General features: G+C 49.0%; 4 protein-coding genes across 4 annotated transcripts; 2 read left to right on the top strand and 2 right to left on the bottom strand.

Moving 5' to 3' along the window:
* Positions 1-149: 149 nt before the first annotated feature.
* COCCADRAFT_101050 (uncharacterized protein) lies at positions 150-1,702 on the bottom strand (the record flags this gene model as incomplete). The annotated part of the gene is made up of 2 exons (XM_007715997.1): positions 150-1,503; positions 1,623-1,702. 2 exons carry the CDS (start codon positions 1,700-1,702, stop codon positions 150-152), a joined length of 1,434 nt encoding a protein of 477 aa, XP_007714187.1.
* A 2,751-nt stretch (positions 1,703-4,453) lies between these two features.
* On the top strand, positions 4,454-6,102 carry COCCADRAFT_101055 (uncharacterized protein; the record flags this gene model as incomplete). The annotated part of the gene is made up of 2 exons (XM_007715998.1): positions 4,454-4,693; positions 4,969-6,102. 2 exons carry the CDS (start codon positions 4,454-4,456, stop codon positions 6,100-6,102), a joined length of 1,374 nt encoding a protein of 457 aa, XP_007714188.1.
* A 1,934-nt stretch (positions 6,103-8,036) lies between these two features.
* COCCADRAFT_101094 (uncharacterized protein) lies at positions 8,037-9,676 on the bottom strand (the record flags this gene model as incomplete). Its single annotated transcript, XM_007715999.1, has 5 exons — positions 8,037-8,225; positions 8,271-8,695; positions 8,746-9,089; positions 9,144-9,270; positions 9,334-9,676. 5 exons carry the CDS (start codon positions 9,674-9,676, stop codon positions 8,037-8,039), a joined length of 1,428 nt encoding a protein of 475 aa, XP_007714189.1.
* Positions 9,677-12,424: 2,748 nt separating this feature from the next.
* COCCADRAFT_6600 (uncharacterized protein) lies at positions 12,425-13,330 on the top strand (the record flags this gene model as incomplete). The annotated part of the gene is made up of 1 exon (XM_007715985.1): positions 12,425-13,330. One exon carries the CDS (start codon positions 12,425-12,427, stop codon positions 13,328-13,330), a length of 906 nt encoding a protein of 301 aa, XP_007714175.1.
* Positions 13,331-13,564: the final 234 nt, after the last annotated feature.

Genomic DNA, 13,564 nt, shown 5'->3' on the forward strand with positions numbered 1-13,564 from the left:
AGTATCGGCGTCCGTGGCACCTGAGGATTCGTATTCTGAACTATATGAATCTGGAACATTGGATATTACATTACAGTCCCGACTCTCTCACTAGCATGCGCGTTGAATTCAACGTTTGGGAAAAAAAAGGCATGTGAAACAACAAATTCTTATCGACGACGGTCGCGGTCACGATCGTCCCGTCGATAGCGATCGCGGCTCCTGTCACGACGGCTGTCACGCCGGTGGTCGGGACTGCGGCTTCGCTCTCGTCTCCGGTCGTGATATCTGCCATCGTCGCCATCTCTACGGTCACGTTTAGGGCTGCGGCTGCGGTTGCGCTTGAAACGATCATCGTGGTATTCTGTTCTTCGTTCGCGCCTTCGTGTATCGTCTCTCCGCACGTCTCTGCTGGTATCACGCGTCCGCGGTGCTGCGTCTTTGGATGGATCCGAATCAGCAACCAAGTTATTGACAACTGAGTCAGACATGATTTGGCGGCCGGGGCCGTCGCGGTACTGCCTCTTCCTCTCGAGATTGTCGATACCGCCAAATCCACCCGCAGCTCGTCTCCTCATCTTGTTTGTTACGTCTCGCCAATCATCTGCAATTTTTGAGACTGATTGTGAAAAGTCGACATGTATGCGGTGATCGTCGATCAAGACGCCGTCCATCTTGAAATAGGCCTGTTCGCAGTTTTTCTGATTGGCGTATTCGATAAAGGCGTACTGCAGGCTGTCACCTGTGCGCTTATCTCTAATGACCTCGCAACTGAGAATCTTGCCGAATCGCGAAAAGATGAGTTCTAGATCCTCGTCTTGCGTCACAGGATTCAACTTGCACACAAACAGCACGTTTTCAGGCGGTGCAACTTCGGCAAATGGCAGATCGCCAACCATCTCCAGCGTGAGAGCTTGCGCGCGCGCCTCACGTTCTCGACGGATCTTTTCAAGCGCTTCTGGATCGTTTTCCTCTTCGAGATTCTCATCGTAGGCGACACGAACTGTAGCGAGTTGCGCTGCTGAGGGTGCGGGGCTTTCGGGTGGCTCAACGAGGCCGGCGGGGTCATCGTATGGATCATCAAGGACGACGGTATGCAATATGCGAATGTCTTTGAGTGGCTGGCCCTGGTCGTCGACGTATGCTGTGTTGATCTTTTCCAACGTATCAAATCCCTCGACGACTGTCCCAAAAACGGCAGCCTTGCCATTGAGATAGTCAATGTTTGGCCCCAGTGTCACAATGAATTGGCTACCAGCAAATCGCTCGTCGGGGTCGTCCGGGTTTGGTGCTGTTGCCATACTAACTGTGCCCATCTCTGTGTGCTTGAGCTTTGGGTTGAAGTCTGGAACAAACGTCTTCTTTGCGGGTTGCGAGGGGTCGAGCAGGCCCCATATCGAGCGACCGCCATCGCTGTCTTTGGCACCAGGGCCGATGGGGTCGCCGGTTTGGAAAGAGAAGTTTGGCTGGACGCTATGCACGGGCGCAAAGTTGTAATACTTTACTTTGCATAGCTTGAGGAAGCTAAGGCGACAAGCTGTCAGTATCTGTTGTGTGTGCTCAGCTTGGGAAGACAGCGGGATAGAGCATGCAGGATGCAGGTCAAAGAACGCGAGGCGCGCGTGGGGATTGGATAGACTTACTTTTCACAACATCTCGGTGCATCGTCCACCAACAAGTCGATGGTGATATCCCCCAGTGATGTTTCTAGAAGCACAGACATGGCTTGGGTTATGTTGTGCGGAGAGCCAGTGTTTGTCGCAAAAGTGGGAGTTGAACGCGACAGATTCGGGATTGCGACAGCGTGACTGCTTAGTCACTATGACGTATTGCCCAAAGGGGCCTAGCTCCAGGTACAGAGGTTTTGTTTTCTCTACCTGAACCTTGCACACTTTCAACTTCGTCCTGGTGGGGCAATGCGCTCCAGAACGCCTCATATGCTTTGATGTATCTTGGCTGATCTGTTCATGATGTCATTCCAGACTCTCCCGAAGAGCGAGTTTAGATGCAGCTGTAACACGCAGCCACTACCAGACTGACAGATCGATTTTGGTATCGGGAGTGCGATGTACCATATTACTGCTATCAGGGGGACAGTCAAAAGCATTAAGATATTTCAGGAAGAGCGTGGGGTTGCTGTGAGAGGCGGCCCGTTGAGTGTCACCCGCCTTCTAATTGTTGTGCTCAACAATCCTGGTCTAGCTATAGGCAAGCCGCTAGGTTGCATACTACTATGCACATCGACCCGAATTCCCCGGATCCGTCATGTCAGTGGAGTCTATTAGATGAGAATCACCATGGTTTACCGACAGTCGATCACTTGCTGCGCGTCATCACTTCCCGGTAGCCGTTGGATCCTGAATGCGGGTATCCATGTACCTCTCTTTTCGCCCTCTAACTAATTGAGGCTTCGTAATGCAGACTGCCCCGACAATATTTTTCTTCTTTCGAAAACTGCTACATACTCAACATATCTCATAGATTCCTCGCCTATAGTGACCATGTCTTGCCAGTAACATAGACATGATTCCAAGCCTATGCGTGAGACACAATAATGGACGACTCTAAACGCAGTAACACTATGCCCGCAAGGATGGAGCATCGTCACGTCACATCACTTAACTGGCCTCTATAACTGCTTCATCCGGAGATATGCAGCAATGGGAGACCCACGAGTCTTGTAATCTTTTCGTCATTTTACGGCCGTGACACTAGGAAAAATCGAGTAGACAGCCCAAGTTACCACGGTTGTGCAGCAGGGGTTCAAAGGCCAGAGAGAATCCAAATCAGCAAATCTCCAACGTTTCCGGTCGATGAGTGATCGTCTCACCGCGAAATCTTGCCTCTAAACATGGCGTATCAAAGTTTGCTCGCTTCTTGGCACATAAATCTATCAGTTTATTGGTTCGTCGCTCAGAGAGACCATACAATCGACGCGCTCGTCTTTTCAGCACCAGCATGGTATCTCTTGGTCAATGTCTTGTCATCATGCGCTCTCTTCTGATCGGCGACACAGCACTCTACATCGATTCAGCTTAGGCCAAGTCCACAGCACCGCTGTGTTCTGCATTAAACACGTACCACGTCAGAGACGCATCTGTAATTTTACCCAGATACGCTTTGCTATATTGATCATGCAGCTAGGGTTGTTCACTAAGAGTGATTGTATCAGTTATCGCCATCTGAATCAGGCATAGAATCCGCCGGAAGTTTCCTGCCGGCCTTCCCCGTATATCCGTCCAGCCTTAAGTTCTCAGACGCAGTGCCGGTATTTTGTATGATTAGGTTGAATCGCAAAGTTATGGCTACGACTCTGGTGATCATCAAAGAAGGTCGTTGGGTGAGAACGGAGCAAATGTGGAAGGCAAATTATACATCAGTGTAGCTTTTGCTCCAACCCTGGCGGCAAATCGGCCTTACTGAGACATTCCGATGAAGAGGCCTTGTTTGCCATAATAATATTGACCTTTTCTTGAATAGTCGAGTTTGGGTGTTTTATCTGACCCTTGAGAACTAGTGAAGTCAGCACCGTCATGTATCTATTCTGGCAATTCAACATCCCTGTGGAATCAGCCCCGTCATTCTTTTCGGTATCTATTCCCTTCCAAGCCGCAATGAAGTTTGTGGGCTTTCATTAGACGAGTATTATGTGGAGGTGGCCTCAAATCCTTGCTATATGTCCCGCTTCCGCGGTGGTACTATGCAGCCTACGAACAATCGACAACCCTTTCGAGATACTACGCAGTTGCTAGCGTACACAGATGGTTGTTGGCATCATTGAGGTTCTGATTGACGCTTCGCAGTTGTCTTCATATAATGCTCCTGGACAGAGGCTATCCGACTATATTCCCTTTGGTTGAAATGTTTCGTCGAACCTAAGGCTTGTTGACAACCCGCAATCCAGCGTACATTGTTTCACCTATTTTCATTCTCCGCGGAGCTTTGACACTGCTCTTTTTGAGATGCGTGCTTCATAATCCCTGTTCACAGAGCGGTGGTCACTACGCATGCAGGTTCCCGCAAAGCTGTCATCTTGTTATAGACATCGACAAGCAATCCAACAGATTAGGAAACTCGACGGTCGCTGAAATATCAAATCCCATCTTTGAAAAAGATTCATTCGCACTACTCCTGCCACGTCGATTCTGCTACATTTCTAGCCACGCAGTTGACCCTACATTCCTGTTTCGCTGAGACTGAATCTAATGCTCTTCTAAGCTATAAAAAATCGCCCCTCTAGTCGTTTGTTGTATGACCCACTCACCGGTTGTCTCTCCTCTGCCGTTGAGCAACGTTCATGTTCTGGACATTAACAGTTCAGCCGATTCGCTCTGATCTAGCCACTACCCATAGTCTATTCTGAATGAGCCCTAAGATACCTCTACAAGGAACAAACCTGTCAACTTCCTTCTTTTGTAAATTGAGAAGCTTATTTCTGTCAACACCGATTCCGCTAATCCTATCAGTCAGACCCATGTCCATATCATTCATGGAGTACGAAGGCCAGCGTCCCTGCCTATCGCACAACGTTTCATATCAGAACTATATCTACGACAACCGCCATGCTCCGTTAACACTTGGTCACAACACACGAGAGAATCCTCGTAGCTACCCTGTTGGTGGCCCTGTTGGTGGCATGCACACACGAGCCATGCTGGGTGGAGAGGACCATATGGTAGATTCTGGCCCCGTAAGACGTCGCATTGCAGTAGCGGTAAGTCAAGTACTGATACAGGGCATTCTTATCTGGTCCGTATGCGACTGGAATAAGCTGTCACATCTCTTCGTATGAAACATTCCGGAATATCGGACTGCTGATATTGAGTACAGTGTGCACGTTGCCGCAAGAGAAAGATTCGGTGCAGCGGTGACCCAGGTAACGGGTCCGGTTGTCTCAACTGCCGGGCTGCTGGAGTTGAGTCAATAAACTGCCAGTTTCATCGGGTGAGTAGGCCTTGAAATTCTATGACTTTGCGCTAATAATTACAGGTGGGGTCTGATGTCGTCCACAAAGTCATGGACAATATCAACATGGCCCACAACTTGAGCAACCTGGCGGGTGCACAACAAATGATGCCTGTGTATCAGACAGGAGGTAACAACTCAATGTATCAGCGCGCGATACCCATTCAATGCTCGCAATACCCAGCTTGGACTGTTCCGTTTCCCGAAGATGCCTCCCCTGTGGAGGCATTTAACCTGGAACAGCCACCAGGATACGTACCAAACACGGCACCGATGGCAAATACAAACATCTACGGATCCTCGTGTCGAGGAAGTGACCCAGGGGCGAGATCGCTGGGGGGTGCATGCTTCGATCCAGAATCATTCAACAGTCTGCATTGTGCCAATTCGAATGGCCGGGTAACTCCATCCGACATTTCTCCCCTGAACGCCGGCATGTCGTCTCTTCAATTGTCTCTGCCCGAGAGATCTCGTCCCCGACAAACACGCCCATCAGAGCCCAGCGTCCCTCGGAGGCATCTACCAATGCCACAACCCAATCCAGTTCAATCCAATCGTAACGCTGTAGACAAAGCACAAGACGAGCGTCTCCGATCTGCTCGGGTAAGCGATGCATCCGCCATTGATAACAGAGGATCCTTTGCAAGGCCGCCAATGTCTTGGGTAGTTGAGGGAGGCAGCCAAGCAAATGCACCAGTGGCGTCTCCGACGAACGATGCGAAACAAGTCATTTCTCAACCCAGACTGCATGATAGCACAGAAAACCCACTCAGCTACTATACCACCACTGGAGATATAGCCAAAACAAGCACGGGTTCTCAGCTTGACTTGGCCTTTAGCACCTCGGGTCTTCTCGATGGAATGAGCGCATCTGCACAAGCCACCGCGTACTCTTGTGTCCGTGGAACTCACCAGATTGCACTGGGAGATCAATCAAATATCCACAGCTTTGAAAGCAAACACTCGGCGAAACGGAACTTCACAGTTGGTGATTTATCGAGCAACCACCCGTTGGGCACCAGTCATCGCTATACTCCGTTGAATCACTCTCCACCTCAAAACTCACCTGGCAGCCGCAAACCCCATCGCGAAGCATGTCATGGCCGAAGCACGCGGTTACAACGCACTTCTGTGGGTAGCTTGAATGCTACATACTAACAGCGCCTCATCTTTTACGGTTCCTTGGATAAGTCGAAAGCGAACCGCCATCTCCCTTCCGATAATAAACGGACATTGCTGGGCTATCTTTGTTAATTTCTCTGTTACCGTTGGCGCTTTCATTGCATTTCGCTCACTCAACACGTACCATACATGCTTTCTGCAACTTCCGTCTGCTTCCAGCATGTTTTCTTCTTCTCTCCCAACCACGCATTGTTCTTATTGCGCTCGCGGATTTCTGTTTTTCATTCTTGTATTAACGAAACATTGTTAATCTCCGTCTCTTCTTAGGAGAGACACAACGTCAGGGCCACTCTTTTCGCAAAAGTCTTCTTTTTTATCAGCATTCGGACACGCTTGGTGTGTATATCGGCTGGATTGTGCATGCATGTCTTGGTATGAAGCACAAACAATGATGTATCAGATACTTTTGTGTTGATTGATTGTATTCAAACATGACTGGTAGAGAATAATGACAATCATCAGTTATATTCACAAGTTCCATGCAAGTAATTCGTTGACTATTTTTTAACTCGGTGTATTTTAAGTCATTTAACATTGACCAATTGTTCTGGCATCAAGTCCACGATAAACAGAAACCTGAGAGAACAAGTGAAAAGGCAACATATCATAGCAAAACCAAAACCAAACCCCCCTCCCCCTCCATCACCCGCGACGCCATTCGCAAAGATGATCCTCCCCCACCCCTTTCTCCTCTCCAACCACATACACCCCCAACTTGCAAACAGAACACTCCCACGCCCAGCGCAGCCCAATCCACAGAAACATGCAGCCAGCCTCTGCCCTCCCCGTTCCCCTAACATCACGCACCCCCCAAACGCCGCAGTCACTCAACGGGCGTACAGAGAAACAAAATAAATGGGCCCTTGCTCTCACTGCGCTACATACCTGCCCTCTCCGGACAGACCCCATGCCACATAACCTGCTGACCTACCACCGCGCCTGTGCCACAATGACACAACAGTAGCAGCAGCAGCAGCCCCACGCCCGTTGAGCGGCCCTAAAAAACAGTTTTTTTGGTGTAACGTGGGAGAGGATTGGCGTGTGGGGGCCAAACAAGCATGTATGTACATTTGTACGTGTGTGTGTAGGAGGCAGGGGGTTTAAGATGATCATGGGGGATTGGATGGGGAGGATGTGCTTGTGATACGTAGGGGATGCTGCGGCAGGGTCTCGATGCGGTCGGTGGCCCCGCTGTCTGTGTGTGTTTCTTCCTTTTCTTGACGGGATGCTAGGGCGTTGTGTTTGTGTTTTGGGGATAGGGGCGAGTGGATGGGGAAGGCGGTGAGGTGGGATGGGGCGAGGATAGGCGGAGTGGTGCTGTGACGTGGTGTGTTGTTTGTGGTGGCGATTGGAAAAGGGAAATTGGTGGATGTCGATACGAGATTTGGGGGTTAGGGCCCAGAGATGGGGTTGAGAGGCTCAAACATTTGGTATCACGATGAGTGGAGGGGGTTCGAGCCGAGTAAGGCAATTATTTGCGAGGGGATAAATTGGGCTGTGAATGCGCTGTTTTGGTGCGTGATGTTGACAATGAAGACAACTTGTGCATCTGTCATCGTGCTTCTAGAATGAGAGAATTCTTCCCGGATATATTTACAATGTCATCAATTTGAAAGATATTCGAATCGTGAAGAATGAGTTTATGATTGCTAGTACTGGAAGTGTATTCGAATGTTTTATTTTGAAGGATTTCATATGGTCCTGAAAATGATCAAACAAGTTGAACACGAAAACACGCGAACGATAAATCCATCGCTAAGCACTGTATGTTCAAAGATTCTGATCGAATAGTCTTATTTCCATAAAAGCAATGAGACTCTTGGTCTTCCAAAATGACCCTACCTCTCATCTCGTAGCCGGTAGTCTCATTCTTCTCCTTTGCTCTTCTGCCTTCTTTTTCCTCTTCTTCTTTACAGCAGCTCTGATTGAGGCAGTACCACCTCCACTAATGAGACCTGACTACGACAGTCCCATATCTTGAGCAACTTTAATCCCGATTTCTCAACAATAGTACGGAATTCACGAGGCGTGCGCTCAATACCGTTTATGGCTGCCATCAGCGCGAGATCGCGTTGATGCGAGTAACGCGTGTAATATCCCTATCAAGTCAGTATTATATGCACTTACTTAGGCCATCGACTTACCCAGTTAGCAGGCAAAGGAGAGGGTGCAGCAGTGAGCTCTTCCGAACCCAGCGTCGTGTTCATGACCTGATCACAGATCAGAATCCGTGAACGCGGACCCATGCTAGGCTTGATAGCTTTCAGGATGCGGACGCAGTATTCGTCTGACCAATCGTGCATAATGTATCTAAGCCAGTATACTTCGGCTTCTTTTACCGGATTTGGCTCGAAAAAGTCGTGTGGACAGAACTGTACCCTGTGTTGTGCAATAGCTTCCGGGTTTTCCTTAGGCCAAACTACTGTCTCTGCCTGCCCCAGCGCTGGTACGCGGTCTTGTATGACGAATTGCAACTGCGGGTAGACCTGTGAAAGCTGGAGACAGAATCCGCCCACGCCTCCTCCCACATCGACCACACGAGCGGAGCCCAGTGACTCCCATGGATAGTCTAGCCATGTTATTAGTTGCTGCAAATTCTCGCCATGATAGGACACGCACCATAGAGATGAGCCTTCCCAAGGACTCTCCCTCCTCCAACCATTGCGAGACCAAAGATGGGCAGTTCCGGTCGGCCTACCAGATCAGAGCCAGCATTACCTTCCACTGCCTTGTCTAGCTCGGAGCCAAAAGGACCAGGATATCCACTTTGTGCTCCGTCGGTCCCGCAACGGCCGTCCAGCAAATCTTGCACGGTAATCCTTTCTTCGAACCACTCCCATCTTGGTTTGTGGGTGCCTAAAGCTTTTTGGAAGGCGGTCTCTGCGACATCGTATGAAGGGCCCATTTTCTTATCGAATAGGGATCTAGGTAAATGATCGGAAGCAGAGTACAGGTCGAAGGCGCTACAAACGGACATTCAGTATTTTGTCTTCTTATGAGAGCCCAAATAGACATACAACATCACAATATATGCCCTGAGCGGCTCGTTGTTCACCAAAGCTGCTGACACTTCGTTATTTGCAAACCGGTCGGGTTGGACTTCCTTGAAGATGTGTATCGAGCAAAGACAACGCATAACTCGAGCTGCCATTATGTTAAAGTCAACAAACACAGCCGAGACCTTTCGCATATACCGGCTATACTAACATAGTTTTAGAGCGTCGCAACCTGCTTGCTCTGCCAGCTCCTTGACTGCAATGCCGTTCTCATCACAGCCAGCAAGCATGTCTGGGATCCGCTTCTCAGCCGCTATGTGTAAAGCTCGTGCCTCGAAATACTGCATCGATACTTCTAGAAGACGCATGCTCGGCGTGCTCACGAGCTCAGTGATCATACCAACTGCAGCGAGAATTGTTCTTTGGGCATCGAACAGCGCTCTCGGAGGAAGAGAGTCCTTGTAATTTCCGCTTGATTCTCCCAGCGTAGCTAGCGCAGAATGCAGCAGTGCCTCGAGCTGCATGAGCTTGGTCGTGGTTGAACTGGGTTCCATTGTTCCAGGTGATATTTGCTTGTGAATGAAGAGATATCGGATTCTGTGTCTCCCGGCCGGGTGCGGGGTTGTATTTCAATAAAGCCAAATGCATTCGTTCTGCATATCCCTCCTTAGTGGTTCCTCTCTATGGATCTGAACATGTAAATAGCATAGTACGAATCGGGTAATTTTCCTGTTGAGATGTAGCGCCCTTGTAATGGCTGCAGTGGCCTGTACGAGTTCGCTTACTGTTATCGCTTGGCTAAAATTAATGATGTCATATCCTTGCATCGGCTGTGATATTTCCCTTGATCTTCAGAGAGTTGGTAGTGCTTAACTTCGTTACCTGGCGTTCTCCGCCAGCCGTAGTGTTGAGGCCCTTGCATACTCGGTATCTCCCCAGCTTAGCCGCAAAATTAAGTGAGTAGGTAGATGGATTGTAGGGGGTAGTTTGAATAGGTCGATTGTGAGATCCTCTTCCTGTTCCATATGACAGAGCGGTTTTGGAGTGTCTGGCCAGATTGGGTAATGGAAGGCCGAAAACGATGGTGACTGATCTAGCCCCACTGATTCAGAAGATATAGTGACCAGCGGTAGCCACAAGATTGTGGATATTACTGCTAAGTGCTGGTCTTGAAGGGTTAACATCTACAAGTGATAGTAATGCTATTGAGTTCCTTCGGGTATGGAGAACTGTGAGGTGCCTCTGCGCACTGACAAGGAAGCAATTATTTCGCAGATATTTTACAGCTACAGTGCTACGTTCAAAGTTCGATTACACATCAACAAAATATGGCGATGGCGACAGGCATACCGAACTCAGGATTCGCGTGCGATTCCGCAATCTGTATCTTATGTGTATGGCCTCTGTCATAATTCCTGGAACTGATTTTGCTAGCAGAGCTTGTGCTTTCAAATGACAAGAACCCGCGAATATATGTCGGACGTTTGGAAAGCAGATGGGTTCATGCAAATGCTCGATGAGATACTGCCTAGAGAATGTGGACTTGTCAAATCAATAGATTAACAGTATGTTCCTTTAACTGCGCGTGTGAGGCTTTTGAACCCAGACCATAGCAGCAAGTGTGTCTGAGTTGTAATGGGGCGTCTGCGACAATCATTTCAAGCAAAGTTGTTAGACTGCATTAACAGTCACCAGCAGTCATCTACGTACCCGGGTTCTCTAGTTCAAACTTCTGCCATATCCCAATGACATGATGTGACCCGGTGGCTGTCATACACGGCCCGTTCACAAGGTTAGTACTACTACCTAGTGTCCGGTCCGTCTGCACCCGATTATCGGCCCGTCCATACTCAATTGATCTCCCGACCAGTTGTTGGCAGAAATTCATAAAGAGAGTTTATGTAATTTCACATATTTGAGTAATTGCCCGTCTAGAAAGCTTTTTAAAATCCACAAACACATTCCTGGCTCGAGGGGGTGCGGCAAGGCTCGTCGTAATCAGCCAAGCCTGGTCCTAGCCTCGCTTTAACTAACGCTTGCGAGTAATTTGCCAACCATCAGCAAGCCTAACCACATTTGAGTGCCGATATGCTTACATAGGCCCTTTTACCGTAGTTCTTATGCCATTTTGTACCCCTTGGCTCATCACCCGATTAAGATGGCTGCTTTGCAAATGTACATACCGAAAGCTCTGTCAACGAGTAATAGTCTTTTCGCACAATGGCAATGCCAGATGAGACGTGCTGTGTCTCCAAGCACTACCTTGTGCCTCGATAAACCACAATAGATAAGTATGAAACCTTTCGCTAGCCTACTATTACATGGTTGTAGACCACGCAAAGTTTGCTGCTACTGCCCAAGAATAGTAAGTATGGATCCGCATAATCCCAGTACGAAAAGAACAGTAGGCGTATGTCAGCCACTGGTTCAAGCTTCCTGACAGCCACAACCTTTCTCCGGAGTCTTATGGGGGGGGGAAGCAGCAAGTGGGGAACCAAGCGATGTCGATTATCGCACACTTTGCATGTACCGTGGAAGATGAACCACGTTGTGGGGCCGTTAGCTCCCGCTCTGAGATATCAGATATGCACTATACTATACGTTGGTGAGCAGATTAGTCTTTCAGTCGGCAACGAACCGAATATCCCAAATGCTCATCATTCACAGGATCTGAGCTTTGAATCTCATCACACTAATCAAAAAGTTGTTTATTCTTATTGGTGGATTGGGTTTAAAGAAGTTTTCTGGATGAAAGTCACCGAGCAATATGCAAGGTACATAGTCTTACATCAGTCAGCTTTCCTCATATTAAGCCGACTTCATAGCGGTTGGCTATACGTGTGCTGTGTGTTTGGCCAAAAGGTACACGCATTTGTTGTCTTATTCAAGAGATGGACTCGAATTTGAGGCAGCGTGGGCCACGCTATACATCATTAATACATCGCCAACTAGAAACGATCGAGATAATATCCAAGTTTAAATTCTTAGGGTCCGAGCGGCATCTAGGACCTGCAGGTCGTCAGCACTGTGTCAAGGCATCCTACGCAAAAACCGACGCCATAGCATTGTAATCAGAATGATCAGCGCACGTTTCGGGTGTTCATTTCGGGCTTATTACACCACCCCACAACACAACGCATTTGGTAGGTGAGCCTCAGGGACATGTTCTGTCATATATAACTTGCTCGCACTGCCGAGCAGAGTAAAGGGCAGGACACACACGTCCAGATCCGAACAGTCCTTCGTTTTATCTGCTTAATACTCAATTGAGACCTCACACTCGTTAACCACGCATAACAAAAATGTTGTCACTCATTGTCTCCTCCCTAATTGCCCTGGCGCAGGCTGCTCCCCACCAACCGCAACACGCTGCTGCTCTTCCTGCCAATCTGGTGCGAGACTTGGCTACCGCTGTCGCCTTCCGTAAGACGGTTACTGGCCCCCCGGAGGTCCTCACAAACTGGACCGGCTCCGATATCTGCCAATGGTATGGATTTTTCTGCGCCCCAAATCCCGACACTGGTGTGCTCAGCCTCGGTTCCGTCGACTTCAACAACTTCCACTTGACCGGCAACCTCAAGCTGAACCACTTTGTCGAGAATCTGCCGGATCTTGCCCTTATCCATATCGTCAACAACAGCTTCAGCGGCCCCATCCCCAACCTCAAGAACAGCAAGTACCTATACGAGGTCGACGTCAGCGACAACAAATTCTCCGGTGGCTTCCCTAGGAACGTACTAAGCAACAACGGTCTCGTTTACCTCGACATCGGCAACAACCAGTTCACCGGCCCCCTCCCCACAGACCTCATGTCTTCCCTCCCCGAACTCGAGGTCCTCTTTGTCCGCGTGAACCGCTTCAGTGGCCCCATCCCCGACATGTTTGCCAACTCCCAGAACCTCCAAGCCGCCAGCTTCCTCGAGAACCAGTTCACCGGCCCCATCCCCGCCAGTCTGACAAAAGCCATGTCGCTCCAGGAACTCAGCTTCGCCACCAACAACCTCACCGGCACCATCCCCAAGGGCTTCGGCCTCCTGCCTAACCTCACCGCCGTTGATTTCTCATGGAACCAGCTTACCGGTACCGTCCCCGAGGACCTTTGCGCTAGCAAGTCGATCCAATACATCTCGGTCTCTGGCAACAAGATCGATCCCCGCCTTGGTCCTGAGTGCACAAAGGCAAAGGCGAAGGGCATTTTGATCAACTAGGTTAAATATTGAGAACACAGGAGGTCAGAAGTGCACGGCACTCTGATTAGACAAACGATAGACAGTGCCAGGGCGCGTAGTACTGTCTGAATCCTTTCAGTTTAAACTATGGTACCTAGTGTAGTAATACACCAGGTGCATTTACTTAATTAGAGTAAACACTACTATTACGTTTGTACACGACTAAATGTAATGTCTTGTTCGTCCGTTCTTATCAACCCATGCAACGATATT

Source organism: Bipolaris zeicola (assembly GCF_000523435.1).
Source record: "Bipolaris zeicola 26-R-13 unplaced genomic scaffold scaffold_123, whole genome shotgun sequence".
Lineage (NCBI taxonomy): Eukaryota > Fungi > Ascomycota > Dothideomycetes > Pleosporales > Pleosporaceae > Bipolaris > Bipolaris zeicola.